This window comes from Gallus gallus, chromosome 1 (genome assembly GCF_016699485.2).
Source record: "Gallus gallus isolate bGalGal1 chromosome 1, bGalGal1.mat.broiler.GRCg7b, whole genome shotgun sequence".
In the NCBI taxonomy this organism is placed as follows: Eukaryota; Metazoa; Chordata; class Aves; order Galliformes; family Phasianidae; genus Gallus; species Gallus gallus.
In genome coordinates, this window is record NC_052532.1 from 194,816,740 (window position 1) to 194,841,151 (window position 24,412).

A 24,412-nucleotide genomic window follows, 5' to 3' on the forward strand; every position below is an offset into this window, starting at 1 on the left:
TATGCATGTTTCACATAGCTTAATGCTCAGTAATTGTACTGTACTTCAGGCCCGGAGCTCTAAGGTGGGATTCACCTCGTCTACTTTACATATCTGCAAGCTGGGTTTCTGATAGAGCTGCTCAACCTTGGTATCCTCTGCAGTCACAGAGATACACACACCTGCAATCGGTGTGTCACTCACCCTGCATCAGAGTTGTTTTAGAACAGGATAATGGTTCTTCAGGATGCCTGTTTCCCTCCCGTGACTGTATAGGGAACATACCTTTGCCTAAATGAGAGCACATAAATGAAATGCTCCAAGGCACCTCAGCTGATGAAATCATACACAGAAATTATCAGTAACAAACCTTTGTTTGCAATCCTGTGGCTTCTGTGCTTGTCCGAATGTTCATAGAATCATAGAATGGCTTGGGTTGGAGTGAACCTCAAAGACCCTTTCATTCCAACCCCTAAATTTTATACTAATTCCAAAGCAACAACAGAAGGTGTTTTCTGAACAAGTCAGACGCAGTCAGTAAGAAGGTATACTTTATTTCTTCCATCACAAAATGCTTTCCAGTATCTACCAGTGACCACACAGGAGTGGGCTTTTCTACCACAATGTTGAGTTTTTGTCTTTAGGGAATTTGTGATACGAAGATGAAACTGTTGAAAGACTCTGATAGCTGAAGGTTAAAGGTTTGTTTCAGAGGTTGCTTATGCCCAGATTTGTAGCTGCATTGCTTTAAGTGACTTAAAAGCTGCTCAGCAAAGGCATTTATCATTTCAGTCTTCCTCTTTATTTCCCAAAGATCAGATTCAAGTATTACAGCTTCCAGCCATAAGCCCTGTGTTTTGCTGTCACTGTGCTTACTGAGTCATTGTGGGATTGGCTGCTTCTCCATTCCTCTTTCCTAAGATTTCTTGTGTTTCAGCATCCTATCTTTGAATCTACAACAAGAGTGAGGGGAGGGAAATAACATAAATAAGGAAAAGCCCAAATCACGTAAAGTTATGCTTTTGGGGACTAGGGGATTATTTTTTTTGCTCATTATTCCAGGAACAAACTGGTTTGTATGGATAGACGCAACACCATCGGATCTATTACTGTGCCTGCTCTTTTTCCTGCTTCACATAATAAATTATGATTTTACTTTTCACAGATTATCCAAAGAACTTCTGCTGGATCCGCAGCAAACCTTGGTCTTCAAAGTGTGGCATAAAGCAGGTAAAGTTTGTAGAGCAGCGTTGAGAAGAGTGGTTTTCTGCATCCATTTCCTTGGGTGACTTCAAGTAACTTGGAGAGTGGAACTGTAAAGATACTGTTGAGCTTGGGCTGGAAGAATGCAGTAGATGACACATAGATTTCCTGTCCCTCAGCATCTTTCTTTTCTCTGTTTATCTCCTGGCAAGCTTTGGCTTGTTTCTATTTCCCTGTTTTAATTTGACAGTTTTAGGGGTTTGATTTTTCTGCTGAAGGGACATTCAGATACTTTTATAGTGTCATGGGTATGTATTTCTTGTTGGGACAGCCCCACTTCAATTCAACTGCTGGGATGTGATCTTTAAAATACCAATTTTTTTCCCCTTTCTTTTTATATTTTGCAGTTGAGCTGGCAGAATTTTTGCTTCCAAAGTAAACATTCCTGTGTAACTCAACCTTTCTCTGCGTAGTGCAGAGCACCCTGTGTGCACAGCCATTCTCCTGCCACCCCTCATTCCAGCTCTGCCCTCTCGTTGTTTCTTCAGGGATGTTTTTAGGTGAATGGAACCACAGAATCATAGAACTGTAGGGGTTGGAGGGGACCTCCAGGTCATCCAGAGGTCATCGAGTCCAACCCCCCTGCAAAGCAGGCTCCCTACAGCATCCTTTTCTTGGTTGATTGTTCTGTGCTTCAGAGAAATTTGCAAGACAGAAAAGACAAAATGTACGAGAATGAAACTGTGTAATGACAAATGGTATTTTTGGAGCTGTTGGAGAGGGTCCAGAGGAGGGTCACAGAGATGCTCAGAGGGCTGCAGCACCTCCCCTACAAAGACAGGCTGAGGGAGCTGGGCTTGTTGAGCCTGGAGAAGAGAAGGCTGCGGGGTGACCTCAGTGCAGCCTTCCAGGACCTAAAGGGAGCCTACAAACAGGAGGGGAGGCAACTCTTTGAGAGGGGAGATAAGAGCAGGACAAGGGGAAACGGTTTGAAGTTGAAGGAGGGCAGATTGAGGTTGGATGTGAGGGGGAAGTTGTTGACAGAGAGAGTGGGGAGGTGCTGGAACAGCTGCCCAGAGAGGCTGTGGATGCCCCATCCATCCGTGGAGGTGTTGAAGGCCAGGTTGGATGGGGCCCTGGGCAGCCTGGGCTGGTCTGAAATGTGGAGGTTGGTGGCCCTGTGTGTGGTGGGGGGGTTGGAGCTTCATGATCCCTGAGGTCCCTTCCAACCCAAGCCATTCCGTGATTCTGTGATTTTTTAAAAGTTTTGGCAACATAAACCTTCTGATAAAGTACTGGATAGGGCACATAACCTCCATGTCCTTCCTTGCACCTACAGCCAGACCCTCACTGCTGTGAACTGCCACCTCTGTAGGTCTTCAAGTTATCAATAACTACAACAGGGACAGGCAATTTGGCACATTGGCAGGGAGGAGGCTGCTTTAATTGCTTCTAACAATTTCTCCTTGTTTGATACCACAAGTGTCTTGGTTTGAAGGCTGACAAAACTCCAAATTTAAACCCCTGTTTCATTTTCTTAAACCCTATTCCTTATTACCACTTTCTTTTTAAACCCTTTTTTATTTTAAAGAGAAGTCTTTCCTTGTCAATCCTCAATGCGTTTCAGAGGCTCTATAACTGACTGCCTTTTGGCATTCCTCAGACGTTGCCATCTCGTGCAGCTTAAATTAATACATGCTTTATATTCTTCTTCCTCAGAAACAGAACGGGTGATAGGATTTGCATCAGTGGACCTTTCTCCCCTTCTTTCTGGCTTCCAGCTGGTGTGTGGGTGGTACAACATCACCGACTTCAGTGGGCAGTGCCGAGGACAGATCAAAGTAGCAGTCTCTCCCCTTCAAAGTATAACTAATCTCAAAGAAGAAAGGCAGGCAAGGATCCGCACCCAGACTCCAAGCTCTGCAGTATGTACTTTGCTTTCTTACTCTGTGCATTGTCTGATTAGATCAGCACTGACTCTGGGATTCTGAACTAATGAGCAAACATAGCAAGCTTGCCGTACTGCAGTGGATCAGTACTGGGATAGGATATGTACATGTAGTGGAGTCACTTTACCCTGCTTTCCACCAGTTCACTCTTCAGTAGGGTGAGGAGGGATCCAGCAGTCCTTCTCATGCTACACGAATATGTGCTGTTGCTGAAAGCAAAAAGGCAGGATTTTACCCTCTTGTCTTTTTAACACGATGCTTTTTTATTATTATTTTATATGTTACTGCTTCCAGCATGTTTTTTTTTTTTTCGTGTTATTTGCCTGCTTTCCCTTGTTTGGATGACTGTTCTATACAACGAAGCTGGAACTGGAAAATGTGAATTGGAAAGTGTGGTTACAGAGCAGAGTAGGCTGGTAATCAGACTTCCTACATATTGATAGCTGAATCTGCCTTTTAACAGATGTCTCTGAAATAAGAGTGTGGTTGAACAGTACTTTGGCTCAGTGCTGGAAAATCCTTTGAAAGTTTATATTTAGAAGATGTTTGTTTGCTCAGCAAGACACTACTGCAATTTCTGATTTTTCACTGTGGAAGACTCATATTTGTCTTTCTTCTAGGTGAAGGCCATCCTTCCAGCATTTCCCAGTAATGTTCCAAGCTCTTCCAAGCCTGTGTTGCCAAAGGAGATTAGAAGTTCTTCTCAAGAGCTGTAAGTCAGCTGGCTGTGAGTCATTCTGATCACTTCCAGGGTGCAGAACTTTGCATATCTGATAACACAAAGCCCTGTCAAAGGTCTTTCCCTGTGTTGGAAAGATGATAGTGATTTCCCTTTACCAGTGAGAGGGCAGCCCAGGAAATGGCAACCTGGGGACAAGTACCTTTCTACAAAACCCAGATTTTCTTCTCACTGTTGCTTCATTTCCAAGCTTCTGCTTTAGAACTTACAATAGATTGTTACTAAAACTGGCAGTTATTTCTGCCAGGTCTTTATAAGAATAAGAGTTCTTTATAATACTAAGTTAGAATTGAGTGTTACTTGCATATCCCCTTTATTTGCCATGTCTCTTGTCCAAGCAGAGATTTCAGACTGCTTTCTGTGTTTAAATGTAGGCCTGTTCCTAGCAGAACTAGTCCCTCTAAGGCACACACACCTCGTCATGAGGAGCACATGCAGAACGTGCGCAGGTTTCACGAGTCCTTGCAGCAAGCAGAAGGAAATGCACAACGGGCAGCCAGGATGGATTCGCTGTCACTGTCGTCGCGTGCTTCTCTTCTGACTGCTCTCAGGTAAGGCAAAGCCTTAGATTTACAAAGCACAGCTTGAAACTTCAGAATTCCTGCACTGAATTTTAAAGAGAATGAAAAACACAGCGACTGATAAAAAAAAGTATCAGTGTAATTTGCAGAAGGATTTTTCTGCTGTCTAGATTCCAGACTAACAGATCAGCTCTAAATTTTGGGAGAAGAATGTTTATTATCTGCAGGAATGTAAGACTGACCTCTATATCAGTCGTGAAGTCAAGTAATACCCTTTCCTTTAAGACCTCTACTGGAAGGTCATTGCAAATCCAACTTTGAATGAGTATGTTTAAAACTAGCTGTTTTTTTTTTTTTTAGTTCCCAGCCTAAACTTGTTCTTGAGTAAACATTGTCCTTTCCTATAGGTAGAGCAGCCTCAGTGCTTACATGTTGATCTGTTTTACGGTACAGACCCCTAACATTGTGTTTGTGTATTTACACCCTGTTGACTAGAAGGATCTGGACAGAATCATTCTGCCATCGTTTCTTGTTCTTTTTGTTCCTTATCATTTTCTCACAACTGCTTACAGAAAAAACTTGAGTGAGCTGGATGAGGTTCAAAGATACTTCAGCCAGAAGCTGACCAGGTCTCTTCCTGACTTCAGTGATGGTAACAGATCCCAACCAAGTCACAGAGAGCAGGAGAGTGATCGTCAAGGCATGAGGAGCAGAGAAGTGGATCCCAACCGATGCCATCTTTTGAGAAAATCGAGTCAGCTGGTGTCCCAGGTCAGCAGCCTCATCAGTGGTAAGTTGTCATTTGGTCTGGGGTTTTTGGTCAGGAGCTGACCGGAAGCATCTTCAAAGTCCTCCTGTAATGGAAACCAATGCCTGGTGTTGGTGGTCAGTGTATGTTGGTCCACTGGGAGAATGCTTCGGTGAGATTTTCAAACTTCTGCCAATAATGATAGCATTGAGTTGCGATATTCAAAAGGCAGATGAAATGGGAGTTAAGGCCTAAATTCCACTTAAGTTTCAACACCCAATAGAAAAAGAGTGGTCTTGTGCAAAACCAGTCTGCAGAATGGTACTGAGCTGAGTCTGTGACCCTTTGCTGAGAGGAATTGGCACTTAATTTCGTTTTAGCTTAACTGTTCAAACCACTGTGATTTTCCAACAGAGAGGCACTTAGAATAGCAAAATGACTGGGAATTGAAATGCTGTGCAGAGAAGAAACTGTGACCAGGAGTACTGCCAGCTGGGCAGTTATTCTGGGCTGCTCCTTCCTCTTACTGCCTGCAGGGAAACAACACTTCCAAGAGATAGAGCTGTAGTGGTTACACACTGGAACGGGTTGCTCAAGGAGGCTGTGGATGCCCCATCCCTGAGGCATTTAAGGCCAGGCTGGATGTGGCTCTGGGCAGCCTGGGCTGCTGGTTGGCGACCCTGCACATAGCAGGGGGTTGGAACTGGATGAGCACTGTGGTCCTTTGCAACCCAGGCCATTCTGTGATTCTACAATTTGATAAGTGTTGGTAAGCTGAACTGAAAGCCAGAGAATAGCAGTAGAATATCAGTAGCAACTATGTCTTCTGAGCCACTAAATAAAGCTAGGGAAGCTAGAAGAAAAGCTGGCAGGGTTATCAACATTTCCCATCAGTGTTATTCCTCTCTTCTTCCCCTGCAATCTGAGCAGCACAAACTGCTTTTAGTTGTTCCAACCAATAGATATTTTTTCCATTTGCTGTAGATGACATTCCACTAACTAATTCTTTAGATCAGAGTATCTTCACTGTCCAGTTTTTTTCTTTATATTCATGTAGATTTAAGGAGATGTTTCTAGTTATTTTTCAGCACTGTCCTCCTGAACATTTCCTTTCGTCCTTTAGCATTTATGTCCTTCTCCTGCCCTTGTAAGTGGTAGAACTCCTGCCCCTGTAAGTGGTCATATTAGCAGCTTTTGACAGAATTGCTGTGTGTTTGACTCCTAGCCATTACTACACGTGATTTTCTGCTAGAAGCCCAAGTAAAAGATGAATAATTTCTCTCTGCATTTTCTGATGCTGTTTTCTATTAACCAGACTTGCAGACTATCACAAACAATGCTAAAGACTCTTCTGATGTGGATCAAGACAGCAGCAGAAAGCTGGGTGCCTCTCATGTACTCAGCCAGAAGGACAGAGATGCCAGAACCGATGTGTATCAAGGCCAGCTGGGTTTGGACTCACATGGTGTCAGCAGTGATACCCAGCAGCCATGCTCCTTTGGGAGATCTGTGCTTGGCAGACGTGTGCTGCAGGAACTGCTTGACCAAGCTGTCCCTGAAGGGGAGCATCCAGCAGACTGCATCCAGGGAGATGGAGGTGCTTTTGCCCATCAGCCACACAGTGAAGAAGAGTACGAAGAAGACATTATAGAACCACGAACTCTTAATGAAATAACAACGCTGACTGACAGAACCAGTCCCTGGTCCAGTGTGCTCTCAGTAGAGCTGGGAGCTGACCAGCAGCCTGCAGACTTGCAGCCTGAAGGTCAGCACTCGGTGGACATAGATTGTTTGAGGAAAGGGAGCAGCCGACGGAGCAGCACGTTGTCCAGTACACCACGAGGTGACAACAGAAGCATGCTCAGCTCTCTTAGCCCGTGCATTAGTCCTCACACATTGCAGGGCAGTCCTTGGACAGGGGCAGAAAGCTTTAAGAGCTTGAGTAACGGCACAGAAACAGCTGACAAGGAGCTGGTTCAGCCTGCTTGTTTGTCAGAATTGCATCAGACCATCGGCGGCCTGGTAGAAAATGGAAATTACAGTTGGGACAGAACACTTAGCACTAAGCAAGTAGAGCAGCACACAGAGTTTCACACGGCCTCCAAGGAACTACTGGAATTTCCAGGAGGCATTAGTCTGACTGCTCCAAAAGCCACAGCGAGAGAGGAGGAAAGCAGTGAGGTTCTAAATGAAGATCATCAAGATGAGGAAAAAAGTGGTTCTGATGAGGTCTGTGCCAAGAGTGTGTCTGCCCAAGCAGGCTTGGAAGGGCACAGTGGCAGCTTGTCTGATGGCAGCCACGAAGACCCACTGGAAGAGTCAGGGAAGTCTGAGAAACCAAAAATAGTTTTGTATCCTTCTCTTTCCTTAAGCACACGTTGCATTCAAGGAGGTTCTTATCTTTTGGTTAGAATTCTCCTGTGAAGAAAGGTTGAGGGAGCTGGGCTTGTTTAGCTTGAAGAAGAGAAGGCTCCAAGGAGACCTCATTGTGGCCTTCCAATACTTGAAGGGAGCATATAAACAGGAGGGGGAACGGCTGTTTACGAGGGTGGACAGTGGTAGGACAAGGGGGAATGGTTTTAAACTGAGACAGGGGAGGTTTAGGTTGGATATGAGGAGGAAGTTTTTCCCCCAGAGGGTGGTGACGCACTGAACAGGTTGCCCAAGGAGGCTGTGGATGCCCCATCCCTGCAGGCATTCAAGGCCAGGCTGGATGTGGCTCTGGGCAGCCTGGGCTGCTGGTTGGTGACCCTGCACATAGCAGGGGGTTGGAACTGGATGAGCTCACTGAAGCTCACTGTGTGGAGTTCTTTGCTATACAGTAAGCCTAGAATCAATGAACAGGCACTACGAGTCCTTGTTACGAAGTGTTTTGTGGAGCGTAGTGCTGACTTCCTTGCCATTTGTAACCAGTATTTGCAGCAGTGCATGATAGTTACTTCATTTTCATAGAACCATAGAATTGCTCAGGCTGGAAAAGACCTCAAAGTTCATCAAGTCCAACCACAACCCAACCATCCTACCCTAACTCTAACAACCCTCTGCTAAATCATGTCCCTGGGCACCACATCCAAACGGTTTTTAAACACATCCAGTGATGGTGACTCAACCACCTCCTTGGGGAGCCCATTCCAGTGCTCAACAACCCTTTCTGTAAAGTTTTTCCTGATATCCAACCTAAACTTACCCTGGCACAACTTGGAAGTTTGTGTAGTTTCAACCTGTCTTCGTGTATTTTTTTATTCCGTGTTGGTGCTATGTATCTTTTGTATGAGAGGAAACATGGTGTATTTTGCATTTAAAACATGCACAGATTCCAAAGCTCACATTCAGTGTCACTAAGTTGTGCTAGAATCTTTGCAGGAGGAGGTTCTCTACAAATACTTCAAAACAAGTTTGTGATCTGTGCTTTCTAAGTCCAGGTGAGAGACAGAAGCATTCAAAGTGATACCATGTTGATAAAAGTGGTTGAGTTTCACCACCTGGGATCCATCAGCCCCTGTTACAAGAGGCTCATTCCCAGTCCTCAGCTCCTGTGGAGCTTTGTGCCATTGCACACCACCAAAAGTTGTTTCTTAACAGCTCTGCTCAGATCTGATCCAGTTGTTGTTCCCAACTTCTTCCTCCCGCCCCAGCAGATGGAAGCCTCCATGAAAATGCTCAGCAGTTCTTCTCACCCTCCCACAGTAAGTATGGGACATCCTTTCCTTTATTGTTCTGCTTGATGGTGCAGTTGTTAAATCATAGAGTAATGGCTTGGGTTGGCAGGAGCCTTAAAAATCATCCAGTGCTTCTCCATTTCTTTCTTTGCCTGGCAGTGCTGAGATTGTCACAGTTTCCAAACCATGGTAAGTCTTTCTGACCCCTCTTCTCTCAGAGAGGATAGATGTCAGCATCAGTGGCTGTGTTGTTAGTGACACTTGTGCCTCTATGTTGCAAGAGGTGACTTGGTTTTTTGAGGTCTAAGCAGCCACAGCAGGGCTGTTGATGTGGATCTCAGTCCTGCACCAGTTGGGCTACTTATTTACCTCTTGCAGAAAAGATAAAGCATTCATTTCCCTCACTGTGACCTATGGAACAAATGCTGCGAGGAACATTTGTATAGTCACAAACAGCTTGCTTGATGAAACAGAACAAAAATAGGCAGGTTCTAATAGCTCTGAAGTCATGGAAGCTGCTTGAAGTTAATACATATCTTTGCAGCCCAGGTAAAATGCATGAATTTTTGCTGTTTTGCATTGTTAAGTAAATCAGGTTAATATTTTTTAATATCTTTTTCTAAAGCCCTTGACACTCGTTCCTGATGGAAATACAGAGCTCTATCAGAGCTGTCGTGGTCAGAGCATGCTTCCAGCATCCCTGGAGTTGACCTGACTGATACCCAGCCTGCAGTGTGTCTCAGTGCTCATTGAGCACACTTCTCACACTACATCCAAAGATCTCAGATGAAATCCAAAGCGGAATCCCAGATGTGTTTCTCCTTTGGAGTTCTCTGTGTTCCCTTCTGTCCATACCCGCTTGTGCTGTATCTCACTGCCATGCCCATCTTCCAAGTTTTGCTTTCTCTGAAGAGTTTCTGCTTTTTCCTGGGAGCACTCTTTCTGTTCACCTCCAAATCATCCCTCAGGCCCGTGGCTCAGTGTTAATTCTAATTTTACCTGAATTTCTCTGTGCAGTGCTAAGCTCAGTGGCTAGAAACATACCCCTGGAAGGGATTAATAACTGGGGAGAGTATTATCAAAGCCCTATGTGGATATAGCTGACATTAAACCTGTTGAATTCTGTGGTTAGGCACAGCCAGTCCCTTGCAGTAGCCCTTGGAAGAGTCTGTTGAGAGAGGACCCAGCCCTGCGTTATGCAGCCACCACGAGAACAGGATGTTTTCTGCTCATGTCAGTGGGACACCGCAGTGCAGGAAAACTGCTCTCTCATATTTATGTTCAGAGCACAAAGAACATCACTTTCTAAATCAGGGTTCGTTTGGTTTCCACACAGCTCAGCAAACACCACGCACGGCAGCGGGGCTGAAATGTGAGCTGCTCTCATCTGCAGGTCAGCAATGCCCTGCTGCTCACATGGCAGTTGGCAAAGCTCCCTGCTGGCCTCGGCGTGATCCTGACACCTCCTGCTGCCTGGCTCCCTGCTTTCCCTCTCTTTTACACAAAATGAAGAAGCAGTGCTGAGGAGGCAGAGCAGGCTGGTGTGCCAGAAGAGATGGCAGTGTCTTGAGACAAAAAAGGGTTTTCTTGTGGATCTGCAGCAGCTCATGGGCCTGAGTTCTGCTGAGCCTCACAGAATGTGAACGCTGCTAAACCATGTTTTCTCCACATCTCAACCCCTGGTTCCTGAGGTCTTTCTTCATTGTGGCCTTCCAGTACTTGAAGGGAGCATATAAACAGGAGGGGGAATGGCTGTTTACAAGGGTGGACAGTGGTAGGACAAGGGGGAATGGTTTTAAACTGAGACAGGGGAGGTTTAGGTTGGATATGAGGAGGCAGTTTTTCCCCCAGAGGGTGGTGACGCACTGAACAGGTTGCCCAAGGAGGCTGTGGATGCCCCATCCCTGCAGGCATTCAAGGCCAGGCTGGATGTGGCTCTGGGCAGCCTGGGCTGCTGGTTGGTGACCCTGCACATAGCAGGGGGTTGGAACTGGATGAGCATTGTGGTCCTTTTCAACCCAGGGCATTCTATGATTCCCAGATTCCCTGTCCCACACTTGTCACTGCTGTCTGCCTGCTCCAGCAGCCGGTGCTTCACTTCTACCCCTTCTCAAGTTCAGCAGCCCTGCACTTGTCCTCTCAGCCCTTCTCCTGATATAACCTGGGGAAAATTACCCGTGGCTCTGGCTCAGTTTAGCAGCATCCAACACCGTATCACAGCTACCATAAAGCTACAACTGTTTTATCGTAGCCATGGTGTAGGTGGACCATGTTTCTGACCTCACTTCTCCTTCCTCTTTGCCTTTACTGCATTTGTGTGTTCTGTTCTATTTTATATACCACTGCTGAGATTTCAGGGCAAAAATTTAGTCCCTCTAGACATTGTCATTCTCAGAGCGTCTCAGTGGGAAGCTGTTTGGAGGAAAAAAGGGGTATTTGGAAACCTGGAGAGTGTTAAATCATCATCACATATATATTTTATCTCTTCTATGAATCAAAAGGACCAGAAACGTACATTGAAAGCAATTTTATTCAGCATCAGTAATATTTTAGCGTTATTTCGCATGGATGTGTTTTCAGTTCAAATCAGAGAAAATATTTCTATGACATAAACTTAAGGCACCTTCCAAATAAGAGCTTTTAGCTGTTCTAAATGCAGCCAGTAAAGGTGCAGACATCCTTCCTTGGTTGTCACATTGGTTCTTTGTTCCCAACACCCTCGGTTGTGACGTTGGTTTGTGCTCTGTTCCCAAAACCTTTCCTCAGTTGTGATGCTGGTTTTTTGTTCCCAACACCCTTCCTTGATTGTTAGGTTGGTTCATACTCTGTTCCCAACACCCTTCCTTGGTTGTAACATTGCTCTGTTCCCTTTCCAGGTGCAACCGTTAAACCTCTTCTTTTTCCATACTCCAGTTACCCAGAGGACAGAGCTGAGGCTTTATCCAGTATATATGTCCTCTTAACCTGCTGAGCAGAAGTACCAATGCTTTCTATCATTTTCCTGATCAGAAAAAGCAGAGCAGGTGGCTGTGTTGCTGCACCCACTTGGGACCAGGCACGCTGCCCACTGTTTGATGTGAACCTTTTGCTGCCCAGAAACAGAAGTAGGTCTGAGGTCAACCCGTGGGAAGTTTGTAGCCCCTTAACACAGATCTGTTTGCACTTTGTTAGCACACAGTCAGAGCTGCCTGTCTGACCTGCTGCACCACAGGACTGCAATGGAATTTGCTTCCAGGTTACCAAAATTCTCCGACCTTGGAATGAGCAAACCCCCAACCCCTACAAAATGCTCAGAAATCCATTTGCTTCACCCAAATCCCTGTCACGCAGCAACCAGAGAACCCTGGGCCGGTTTAAGTGTCCTGCTGTGCTGCAGCCATCTCTATAAAAAGAAAGGTGAAGGGTGATCTGGATGTAACTCCTCTTCCTCTGGGTTTTCTGATCTCAATGTGCTCTCTGTGACTGAGCATGGGATACTTGGCACCAGTGACAGCGTTGGCGGGGGGACAGAGAGAGGCAGAGCAAGGAGGACTGCCTGGGCTTGGGCATAGCAAGGAATGTTTTAAACATGCCTCAGACTGTGCTCTGGAAACTATGCAGAAGATTAAAGTTGAGCCAGCGTGGAGCTGCCCACTCGGTGCCAAAGGATCTGCTCCAAAACATGGCCAGAATGCCCCTCTGTGTGCTGTGCCTGGAAGGTATCAGTGCGTTTCCAAGAGAACAGCCTTGTGCAGAGGGAAATGAAGAAGTGTTGGTCTTCCTTTATCCACCTCCCAAAGATGTTGGTGAAGCTACAGCCATGAATGTGATTTACCAGGGCTTGTGGCTCGTCTCTGTGAGCTGGGAATGCTCCCCGTGCTTGTCAGTTCACAGCTGCGCATTAGGAATAGCAAAATAGAAAGAAGAGCTGCTGAGCCTCTGTTAAGGCTGGAAATCCTTTCTCGGAAAGGTTCTTAAGGACACTGCTGCAAATGGACACCGTGGTGTAAAAAGGAAGGAGGATTTCACTTGCTTCTATCAGAATGAGCACAGTCTGTTTGGCAAGCACACCTCCTGTGCGGCAACCGGGAGCATAGAGACCACCATCCACCGTCAGGGGTGCCATAACGCAGCAGGGAGGTGCTCTGCTGCCCTATTTGCACTGTAAGGGCACAGTGCACTTTTGGGGTAAGCTGTTGCATCAGCGCCATATGCAAAATGTGGGTGAGGGACAGCAAGTTCTGCAGCAACCTCTAGCCGAGCAGGAAAGCCACTGCCTGAGTGATACCTCTACTACCAACACTTCTTGTGTTGTTTAGCATCCACCTCATGCATCTTTATGTCCATCCACTCACTGTCCCTAAAAAGGAAGAACAAAAAGAAGAGTATCTTTAACAGAAATCAACACTTCAAGAACAAAGGAAACAAATCTCATTTTGCTTTTAACAATGGATAAGAAGCTGTCTCGATGGTCACACTCAGAGAGCTGCCCAGGTGGAGGCCAGTGATGGGTGGTGCTCCTCAGGGCTGGGAGCAGTGTTAGTGAACGTCTTTGTGGGTGACACACACCGTGGGGTCGAGTGCACCCTCAGCACTTGGCAGATGGCACCGAGCTGAGCGGTGTAGTCAGCACAGCAGAAAGAAGGGACGCCATCCAGAGGGACCTGGGCAGGATGGAGAGGTGGGCCGATACCAACCTCATGGAGTTGAACAAGGCCAAGTGCAAGGTCCTGCAGCTGGGTGGGGGCAATCCCAAGCACAGATGGAGGTTGGGCAGAGAATGGCTTGAGAGCAGCCCTGAGGAGAAGGACTTGGGGGTGTCGGTGGATGGAAGACTCAACGTGAGCTGGCAATGTGGAAGCACTGAAGGCCAGACTGGATGGGGCTGTGAGCAGCCTGGGCAATGGGAGGTGTCCCTGCCTACAGCAGGGTTGGGACGGGGTGAGCTTCAAGGTCCCTTCCAACCCAAACCATTCTGTGGTTCCATGATATACAGACGTGTAACAATGAGGAGATGGTGACAATAAGGAAACCTCCCCAAAGTTTGCGATATGGATGTCGTGAGATGGAAGAAGCACCACGGGTGTAATGAAGGAGAACGTTTATTTTGAAGGTCGTTAAATGAGTCTTTAATTCTGTGAGAGCTTCTCGGTGGCCGTCTGGGGGTCGAGGCAGGAAGGCTGACAGTCTTCATGGCTGCTAAACTTCCATCGCGGGTCTCAGGAGCGCTCTGTTCCGGTGCTTCCTTCTCTTCTGGCTGTGGTGTCTCTGGTAGCTGTGAATGGGGCCCGTCCATCCCTTGGAGCTTCTTGTTCCGTCCTCGTCTTCACAGTTCTGTTTTCCACAATCTATCCGGTTCCTCGAGGCGCTGATGTGTGCAGCACTGAAGGTCCTGACTCCATCCTAAGGTGGGTGGTGTGGAGCTCCCAATGTCTTTGGCATGTGGTGTGTTTGTGTAGGTCTCTGCAAGGCAGAGAGGCAACAAAGAAGCAGCCGCCTGTGCTGCCCTCCCCTGCACAGCCCTGCTCACTGCGTTGCTGGTCTGCCGTCCATCTCCATGGCCGTGCGAGGAAAGGGTCACTGCAATCAGCAGGTCCAGTGCCAGCACCTGCAGTGGGGCCAGGGCTCAGGAAAATCTGTATCAAATGTTGGGGTGAGGGCAGGAGGATCTTTGGTGCTGCCAGGATCTGTTAGAACGCAGCAAGGGCACTGTTTGTGGTTGATTTGTGTGTCCTGCATGGAGACCAGATGGAGAGCTGAGGGCAGGTGTGTGTCCTGCTCTGGTTCCATGTTGGTGCGGATGCCCACCTGCAAGGCAGAGGGGAGGGAAGAAAGGAGCAGCCTCCTGCCCTGCTTCCCTGTGCTGCCCTCTCCTGCACAGCACTGCTCACCGTGTTGCAGGTCTGCCAGCCATTGCCATGGCCGTGTGGGGCTGCCTGTGTCCCCAAGGCTGTGTGGAAAGGGCCACTGCATTCAGCAGGTTTGATGCCAGCAGCTGCATTGGGGCCAGGGCTCAGCAAAGCTGTATCAAATGTTGAGGTGAGGGCGAGGGGATCTTGGGGAGCTGCCAGCATCCCTAGAAGGGCACTGTTTGAGGCTGACTTATCTGTCCTGTGTGACATGGAGACCAGATGGAGAGCTGAGGGCAGGTGTGTGTCCTGCTCTGGTTCCATCTTGGTGCAGATGCCCACCTGCAAGGCAGAGGGCAAGGAAGAAAGGAGCAGCCTCCTGCCCTGCTTCCCTGTGCTGCTCTCTCCTGCACAGCACTGCTCACCGGGTTGCTGGTCCGAAAATGGTTTCCTTGGCCATTTGGGGCTCACTGTGTCACCAACGCCATGTTGACACGGCCACTGCAATCAGTTGGTGTGGTGCCAGCACCTGCAGTGGGGTCAGGACTCAGCAAAGCAGAGTGAAAGGTTTGGGGTAAGACCAGGGGGACCTTGGGGAGCTTCTATGGTTCTGAAGGAGCTCGACTGGCTGCAGTATGGGGCTGACTTATCTTTTTTGTAGGGCATGAATACCAGTTTGGGGGGGCTGAGCTGCAGCACTTATGGTCATCTGGTGCCTTTTGTGTTGGGCTGTCCATCTGCAAGGCAGAGGGCAAGGAAGAAAGGAGCAGCCTCCTGCCCTGCTTCCCTGTGCTGCCCTCCCCTGCACAGCACTGCTCACCGTGTTGCAGGTCTGCCAGCCACTGCCATGGCCATGTGGGGCTGCCTGTGTCCCCAAGGCTGTGTGAAAAGGGCCACTGCAATCAGCAGGTCTGATGCCAGCACCTGCAGTGGGGTCAGGACTCAGCATAGCAGAGTGAAAGTTTTGGGGTAAGACCAGGGGGACCTTGGGGAGCTTCCATGGTCCTGTAGGAGCACGACTGGCTGCAGTATGGAGCTGACTTATCTTTTTTGTAGGGCATGAATACCAGTTTGGGAGGCTGAGCTGCAGCACTTATGGTCATCTGGTGCCATTTGTGTTGGGCTGTCCATCTGCAAGGCAGAGGGGAGGGAAGAAAGGAGCAGCCTCCTGCCCTGCTTCCCTGTGCTGCCCTCCCCTGCACAGCACTGCTCACCATTGTTGGTCTGCCTGCCGTTGCCATGGCCATGAGTGGAAAGGGTCACTGCAGTCAGCACGTCTGATGCCAGCTCCTGCAGTGGGGTCCCGGCTCAGGGAAGCAGCAGCAAACATTGGGGTAGGGCAGGGGGTCCTTGAGGAGCTTCCAGGGTCCTGTCAGAGTGAGGTGGGGTGTGGGTTGGGAGTGACTTATCTGTCCCGTGGGTGAGCACAGGAGCTCTCGCCGTGCTGCTGTGTCCCTGTCCGTGTGTGTGGCTGTGAGGCAGAGGAGGAGCAGCCGCCATCCATGGCCATGGGCTGCTGCTGCCCCCCACAGCCCTCGCTCACTCGGGTACTCAGCAGCCCCCTCTGGCTGGCACTGCCCTTCTGGTCAGCATTCCAGGCTGCTGTGACACCAAGCTGGCTCTGGAACGCAGCCCCCAGCAGTGCTGTGCTCTTGTGACATGGCTGTGCCAGCGGCAGGGTGGTTCCTGGAGCTGGTGGCTGCCCTGGTGACGTGGCTGTGACATAGCAGGGCTGGTGCTGCCTGGGATGGGGCTGCTGCCTTCTGCCGTGCATGTAATAAAGAAAGCACTGAGTTGTTCTTCAGTTGGTGCCCATTGGTACTCAGGCTGTGTGAGCATGAAGTTCACAGCCATTGCTCCCACTGCTGCAGTCTGACAGCCTCTGTCCCTTTCCAGATGCAGACAGAGTAATTCCTTCTCAGATATTCCATGTCTTCCATGCGCTGCTGCCTCTGTGACCCTTCTTGTCTTATCTGGGACCTGAGTTTGTCCCTGTGTACCGCTCACGGGCGTTCTGTGTTACCCCCTTCTTAAGGTCCCACTGTGTGTTTTTCTTGTTTCTTTGAGTGTCAGTTTTGGTGACTCTGTATGGTTTCCACGTGGGATGGGTTGTGCAAATCCCAGAGCAACGTGCAGCTGGCGTTGTTCAGCTTGCAGTGTAGTTTTCTTGCAAAGGCTTTCAGATGAATTTCTGAGAAATAAAATTTGGAGGGGAGAAGTGTAGAAGACAGCTACAAAGGAGAGGAGATCTTCAGAGCTCTTTGTCCTCGTGGAACGCTCTGCCATGAAAGCATGGAGAATTGACAGTGCAGAGGGAAGGGACGCCATCCAGAGGGCCCTGGGCAGGATGGAGAGGTGGGCCCATGATGACCTCATGGAGTTGAACAAGGCCAAGTGCAAGGTCCTGCAGCTGGGTGGGGGCAATCCCAAGCACAGATGGAGGTTGGGCAGAGAATGGCTTGAGAGCAGCCCTGAGGAGAAGGATTTGGGGGTGTCGGTGGATGGAAGACTCAACGTGAGCTGGCAATGTGGAAGCACTCAAGGCCAGACTGGATGGGGCTGTGAGCAGCCTGGGCTATGGGAGGTGTCCCTGCCTACAGCAGGGTTGGGACGGGGTGAGCTTCAAGGTCCCTTCCAACCCAAACCATTCTGTGGTTCCATGATATACAGACGCGTAACAATGAGGAGATGGTGACAATAAGGAAACCTCCCCAGAGTTTGCGGTATGGATGTCATGAGATGGAAGAAGCACCACGGGTGTAATGAAGGAGAACGTTTATTTTGAAGGTCGTTAAATGAGTCTTTAATTCTGTGAGAGCTTCTCGGTGGCCGTCTGGGGGTCGAGGCAGGAAGGCTGACGGTCTTCATGGCTGCTAAACTTCCATTGCGGGTCTCAGGAGCGCTCTGTTCCGGTGCTTCCTTCTCTTCTGGCTGTGGTGTCTCTGGTAGCTGTGAATGGGGCCCGTCCATCCCTTGGAGCTTCTTGTTCCGTCCTCGTCTTCACAGTTCTGTTTTACACAGCCCATCCGGTTCCTCGAGGTGCTGATGTGTGCAGCACTGAAGGTCCTGACTCCATCCTAAGGTGGGTGGTGTGGAGCTCCCAATGTCTTTCGGCATGTGGTGTGTTTGTGTAGGTCTCTGCAAGGCAGAGAGGCAACAAAGAAGCAGCCGCCTGTGCTGCCCTCCCCTGCACAGCCCTGCTCACTGCGTTGCTGGTCTGCCGTCCATCTCCATGGCCGTGCGAGGAAAGGGTCACTGCAATCAGCAGGTCTGATGCCAGCAGCTGCAGTGGGGCCAGGGCTCAGGAAAATCTGTATCAAATGTTGGGGTGAGGGCAGGAGGATCTTTGGTGCTGCCAGGATCTGTTAGAACGCAGCAAGGGCACTGTTTGTGGTTGATTTGTGTGTCCTGTATGGCATGGAGACCAGATGGAGAGCTGAGGGCAGTTGTGTGTCCTGCTCTGGTTCCATGTTGGTGCAGATGCCCATCTGCAAGGCAGAGAGGAAGGAAGAAAGGAGCAGCCTCCTGCCCTGCTTCCCTGTGCTGCCCTCCCCTGCACAGCACTGCTCACCGGGTTGCTGGTCTGAAAATGGTTTCCTTGGCCATTTGGGGCTCACTGTGTCACCAACACCACGTTGACACGGCCACTGCAATCAGTTGGTGTGGTGCCAGCACCTGCAGTGGGGTCAGGACTCAGCATAGCAGAGTAAGAGGTTTGGGGTAAGACCAGGGGGACCTTGGGGAGCTTCCATGGTCCTGTAGGAGCTCGACAGGCTGCAGTATGGAGCTGACTTATCTTTTTTGTAGGGCATGAATACCAGTTTGGGGGGGCTGAGCTGCAGCACTTATGGTCATCTGGTGCCATTTGTGTTGGGCTGTCCATCTGCAAGGCAGAGGGGAGGGAAGAAAGAAGCAGCCTCCTGCCCTGCTTCCCTGTGCTGCCCTCCCCTGCACAGCACTGCTCACCGTGTTGCAGGTCTGCCTGCCATTGCCATGGCCATGTGGGGCTGCCTGTGTCCCCAAGGCTGTGTGGAAAGGGCCACTGCAATCAGGTGGTGTGGTGCCAGCACCTGCAGTGGGGCCAGGGCTCAGCAAAGCAGCACTGAACATTGGGGTAGGGGAAGGGGTCCTTGGGGAGCTTCCAGGGTCTCTAGAGTGGGTACTGTCTGGGGCTGACTTATCTGTCCTGTGTGCCATGGAGACCAGATGGAGAGCTGCAGACAGGTGTGTGTCCTGCTCTGGTTCCATCTTGGTACGTATGCCCATCTGCAAGGCAGAGAGGAAGGAAGAAAGGAGCAGCCTCCTGCCCTGCTTCCCTGTGCTGCCCTCCCCTGCACAGCACTGCTCACCGTTGTTGGTCTGCCTGCCCTTGCCATAGCCGTGAGTGGCAAGGTCACTGCAATCAGCAGGTCTGATGCCAGCTCCTGCAGTGGGGTCACGGCTCAGGGAAGCAGCAGCAAACATTGGGGTAGGGCAGGGGGGTCCTTGGGGAGCTTCCAGGGTCCTGTCGGAGTGAGGTGGGGTGTGGGTTGGGGGTGACTTATCTGTCCCGTGGGTGAGCACAGGAGCTCTCGCCGTGCTGCTGTGTCCCTGTCCGTGTGTGTGGCTGTGAGGCAGAGGAGGAGCAGCCGCCATCCATGGCCATGGGCTGCTGCTGCCCCCCACAGCCCTCGCTCACTCGGGTACTCAGCAGCCACCTCTGGCTGGCACTGCCCTTCTGGTCAGCATTCCAGGCTGCTGTGACACCAAGCTGGCTCTGGAACGCAGCCCCCAGCAGTGCTGTGCTCTTGTGACATGGCTGTGCCAGCGGCAGGGTGGTTCCTGGAGCTGGTGGCTGCCCTGGTGACGTGGCTGTGACATAGCAGGGCTGGTGCTGCCTGGGATGGGGCTGCTGCCTTCTGCCATGCATGTAATAAAGAAAGCACTGAGTTGTTCTTCAGTTGGTGCCCATTGGTACTCAGGCTATGTGAGCATGAAGTTCACAGCCATTGCTCCCACTGCTGCAGTCTGACAGCCTCTGTCCCTTTCCAGATGCAGACAGAGTAATCCCTTCTCAGATATTCCATGTCTTCCATGCGCTGCTGCCTCTGTGACCCTTCTTGTCTTATCTGGGACCTGAGTTTGTCCCTGTGTACCGCTCACGGGCGTTCTGTGTTACCCCTTTCTTAAGGTCCCACTGTGTGTTTTTCTTGTTTCTTTGAGTGTCAGTTTTGGTGTCTTTGTATGGTTTCCACGTGGGATGGGTTGTGCAAATCCCAGAGCAACGTGCAGCTGGCGTTGTTCAGCTTGCAGTGTAGTTTTCTTGCAAAGGCTTTCAGATGAATTTCTGAGAATTAAAATTTGGAGGGGAGAAGTGTAGAAGACAGCTACAAAGGAGAGGAGATCTTCAGAGCTCTTTGTCCTCGTGGAACGCTCTGCCATGAAAGCATGGAGAATTGACAGTGCAGAGGGAAGGGACGCCATCCAGAGGGCCCTGGGCAGGATGGAGGGGTGGGCCCATGCCGACCTCATGGAGTTGAACAAGGCCAAGTGCAAGGTCCTGCAGCTGGGTGGGGGCAATCCCAAGCACAGATGGAGGTTGGGCAGAGAATGGCTTGAGAGCAGCCCTGAGGAGAAGGATTTGGGGGTGTCGGTGGATGGAAGACTCAACGTGAGCTGGCAGTGTGGAAGCACTCAAGGCCAGACTGGATGGGGCTGTGAGCAGCCTGGGCTATGGGAGGTGTCCCTGCCTACAGCAGGGTTGGGATGGGGTGAGCTTCAAGGTCCCTTCCAACCCAAACCATTCTGTGGTTCCATGATATACAGATGCGTAACAATGAGGAGATGGTGCCAATAAGGAAACCTCCCCAGAGTTTGCAGTATGGATGTCGTGAGATGGAAGAAGCACCACGGGTGTAATGAAGGAGAACGTTTATTTTGAAGGTCGTTAAATGAGTCTTTAATTCTGTGAGAGCTTCTCGGTGGCCGTCTGGGGGTCGAGGCAGGAAGGCTGACAGTCTTCATGGCTGCTAAACTTCCATCGCGGGTCTCAGGAGCGCTCTGTTCCGGTGCTTCCTTCTCTTCTGGCTGTGGTGTCTCTGGTAGCTGTGAATGGGGCCCGTCCATCCCTTGGAGCTTCTTGTTCCGTCCTCGTCTTCACAGTTCTGTTTTCCACAATCTATCCGGTTCCTCGAGGTGCTGATGTGTGCAGCACTGAAGGTCCTGACTCCATCCTAAGGTGGGTGGTGTGGAGCTCCCAATGTCTTTCGGCATGTGGTGTGTTTGTGTAGGTCTCTGCAAGGCAGAGAGGCAACAAAGAAGCAGCCGCCTGTGCTGCCCTCCCCTGCACAGCCCTGCTCACTGCGTTGCTGGTCTGCCGTCCATCTCCATGGCCGTGCGAGGAAAGGGTCACTGCAATCAGCAGGTCCAGTGCCAGCAGCTGCAGTGGGGCCAGGGCTCAGGAAAATCTGTATCAAATGTTGGGGTGAGGGCAGGAGGATCTTTGGTGCTGCCAGGATCCGTTGGAACGCATAAAGGGCACTGTTTGTGGTTGATTTATGTGTCCTGTATGGCATGGAGACCAGATGGAGAGCTGAGGGCAGGTGTGTGTCCTGCTCTGGTTCCATGTTGGTGCGGATGCCCACCTGCAAGGCAGAGAGGGGGGAAGAAAGGAGCAGCCTCCTGCCCTGCTTCCCTGTGCTGCTCTCTCCTGCACAGCCCTGCTCACCGTGTTGCAGGTCTGTCAGCCATTGCCATGGCCATGTGGGGCTGCCTGTGTCCCCAAGGCTGTGTGGAAGGGGCCACTGCAATCAGGTGGTCTGATGCCAGCAGCTGCATTGGGGCCAGGGCTCAGCAAAGCTGTATCAAATGTTGAGGTGAGGGCGGGGGGATCTTGGGGAGCTGCCAGCATCCCTATAAGGGCACTGTTTGAGGCTGACTTATCTGTCCTGTATGGCATGGAGACCAGATGGAGAGCTGAGGGCAGGTGTGTGTCCTGCTCTGGTTCCATCTTGGTGCAGATGCCCACCTGCAAGGCAGAGGGCAAGGAAGAAAGGAGCAGCCTCCTGCCCTGCTTCCCTGTGCTGCTCTCTCCTGCACAGCACTGCTCACCGGGTTGCTGGTCCGAAAATGGTTTCCTTGGCCATTTGGGGCTCACTGTGTCACCAACACCACGTTGACACGGCCACTGCAATCAGGTGGTGTGGTGCCAGCACCTGCAGTGGGGTCAGGACTCAGCATAGCAGAGTAAGAGGTTTGGGGTAAGACGAGGGGGACCTTGGGGAGCTTCCATGGTCCTGTAGGAGCACGACAGGCTGCAGTATGGGGCTGACTTATCTTTTTTGTAGGGCATGAACAGCAGATTGGAGGGCTGAGCTGCAGGACTTATGGTCACCTGGTGCCATTTGTGTTGGGCTGTCCATCTGCAAGGCAGAGGGGAGGGAAGAAAGGAGCAGCCTCCTGCCCTGCTTCCCTGTGCTGCCCTCCCCTACACAGCACTGCTCACCATGTTGCTGGTCTACCGGTCATTGCCATGGCCATGTGGGGCTGCCTGTGTCCCCAAGTCTGTGTGGAAAGGGCCACTGCAATCAGCAGGTCTGATGCCAGCAGCTGCAGTGGGGTCAGGGCTCAAGAAAGCTGTATCAAACTTTGGGGTGCGGGCGAGGGGATCTTGGGGACCTGCTGGGATCCCTGGAAAGGGCACTTCTTGTGGCTGGCTTATCTGTCCTGTGTGGCATGGAGAGCAGATGGAGAGCTGAGGACAGGCGTGTGTCCTGCTCTGGTTCCATCTTGGTGCTGATGCCTATCTGCAAGGCAGAGGATATGCACGAGAGGGGCAGCCTCCTGCCCTGCTTCCCTGTGCTGCCTTCCCCTGCACAGCCCTGCTCACCGGGTTGCAGGTCTGCCAGCCATTGCCATGGCCATGTGGGGCTGCCTGTGTCCCCAAGGCTGTGTGAAAAGGGCCACTGCAATCAGCAGGTCTGATGCCAGCAGCTGCATTGGGGCCAGGGCTCAGCAAAGCTGTATCAAATGTTGAGGTGAGGGCGAGGGGATCTTGGGGAGGTGCCAGCATCCCTATAAGGGCACTGTTTGAGGCTGACTTATCTGTCCTGTGTGCCATGGAGACCAGATGGAGAGCTGACGGCAGGTGTGTGTCCTGCTCTGGTTCCATGTTGGTTCAAATGCCCATCTGCAAGGCAGCGGGGATACACGAGAGGAGCAGCCTCCTGCCCTGCTTCCCTGTGCTGCTCTCTCCTGCACAGCACTGCTCACCGTGTTGCTGGTCTGGAAATGGTTTCCTTGGCTATTTGGGGCTCACTGTGTCAGCAGCGCCACGTTGACACGGCCACTGCAATCAGTTGGTGTGGTGCCAGCACCTGCAGTGGGGTCAGGACTCAGCATAGCAGAGTAAGAGGTTTGGGGTAAGACCAGCGGGACCTTGGGGAGCTTCCATGGTCCTGTAGGAGCACGACAGGCTGCAGTATGGAGCTGACTTATCTGTTTTGCTTGGCATGAACACCAGTTTGGTGGGTGAGCTGCAGCACATTGAGTCATGTGATGCCATTTGTGTTGGACTGTCCATCTGCAAGGCAGAGGGGAGGGAAGAAAGGAGCAGCCTCCTGCCCTGCTTCCCTGTGCTGCCCTCCCCTGCACAGCCCTGCTCACCGTTGTTGGTCTGCCAGCCATTGCTATAGCCGTGAGTGGAAAGGGTCACTGCAATCAGCAGGTCTGATGCCGGCTCCTGCAGTGGGGCCATGGCTCAGGGAAGCAGCGGCAAACATTGGGGTAGGGCAGGGGGTCCTTGGGGAGCTTCCCGGGTCCTGTCGGAGTGAGGTGGGGTGTGGGTTGGGAGTGACTTATCTGTCCCGTGGGTGAGCACAGGAGCTCTCGCCGTGCTGCTGTGTCCCTGTCCGTGTGTGTGGCTGTGAGGCAGAGGAGGAGCAGCCGCCATCCATGGCCATGGGCTGCTGCTGCCCCCCACAGCCCTCGCTCACTCGGGTACTCAGCAGCCCCCTCTGGCTGGCACTGCCCTTCTGGTCAGCATTCCAGGCTGCTGTGACACCAAGCTGGCTCTGGAACGCAGCCCCCAGCAGTGCTGTGCTCTTGTGACATGGCTGTGCCAGCGGCAGGGTGGTTCCTGGAGCTGGTGGCTGCCCTGGTGACGTGGCTGTGACATAGCAGGGCTGGTGCTGCCTGGGATGGGGCTGCTGCCTTCTGCCGTGCATGTAATAAAGAAACACTGAGTTGTTCTTCAGTTGGTGCCCATTGGTACTCAGGCTGTGTGAGCATGAAGTTCACAGCCGTTGCTCCCATTGCTGCGGTTTGACAGCCTCTGTCCCTTTCCAGATGCAGACAGAGTAATCCCTTCTCAGATATTCCATATCTTCCATGCGCTGCTGCCTCTGTGACCCTTCTTGTCTTATCTGGGACCTGAGTTTGTCCCTGTGTACCGCTCGCGGGCGTTCTGTGTTACCCCCTTCTTAAGGTCCCACTGTGTGTTTTTCTTGTTTCTTTGAGTGTCAGTTTTGGTGTCTTTGTATGGTTTCCACGTGGGATGGGTTGTGCAAATCCCAGAGCAACGTGCAGCTGGCGTTGTTCAGCTTGCAGTGTAGTTTTCTTGCAGAGGCTTTTAGATGAATTTGTGAGAATTAAAATTTGGAGGGGAGAAGTATAGAAGACAGCTACAAAGGAGAGGAGATCTTCAGAGCTCTTTGTCCTCGTGGAACGCTCTGCCATGAAAGCATGGAGAATTGACAGTGCAGAGGGAAGGGACGCCATCCAGAGGGCCCTGGGCAGGATGGAGAGGTG

General features: G+C 50.8%; 1 protein-coding gene and 1 long non-coding RNA gene across 13 annotated transcripts in view; one reads left to right on the top strand and one right to left on the bottom strand.

Moving 5' to 3' along the window:
- The window catches only part of C2CD3 (C2 calcium dependent domain containing 3), a 58,782-nt gene that overhangs the window by 32,588 nt on the left and 1,782 nt on the right, over positions 1-24,412 (top strand). For 5 of the 8 annotated variants that reach the window (XM_040659545.2, XM_040659562.2, XM_417250.8 and 2 more), the window contains 7 exons: positions 1,145-1,209; positions 2,902-3,107; positions 3,752-3,843; positions 4,245-4,421; positions 4,964-5,181; positions 6,455-7,490; positions 8,732-8,825. In XM_040659545.2, coding sequence (XP_040515479.1) covers positions 1,145-1,209; positions 2,902-3,107; positions 3,752-3,843; positions 4,245-4,421; positions 4,964-5,181; positions 6,455-7,490; positions 8,732-8,825 — 1,888 coding nt within the window. Of the gene's footprint in view, positions 1-1,144; positions 1,210-2,901; positions 3,108-3,751; positions 3,844-4,244; positions 4,422-4,963; positions 5,182-6,454; positions 7,491-8,721; positions 8,826-11,674; positions 13,701-24,412 lie in introns of those variants that run through there. The other 3 variants (XM_040659558.2, XM_040659578.2, XM_040659571.2) reach the window with 3 other exon arrangements.
- Positions 13,864-23,736, bottom strand: LOC121109224. 5 transcript variants are annotated; one of them, XR_005844595.2, is made up of 3 exons: positions 22,705-23,736; positions 21,544-22,624; positions 13,864-18,696 (listed from the first exon to the last, which is right to left on the bottom strand). It is a non-coding gene; the product is annotated as an uncharacterized LOC121109224 (long non-coding RNA). The 5 variants fall into 5 exon arrangements; XR_005844587.2 differs by having other exon boundaries at positions 21,544-22,330; positions 22,494-23,736; XR_005844578.2 differs by having other exon boundaries at positions 21,544-22,026; positions 22,110-23,736.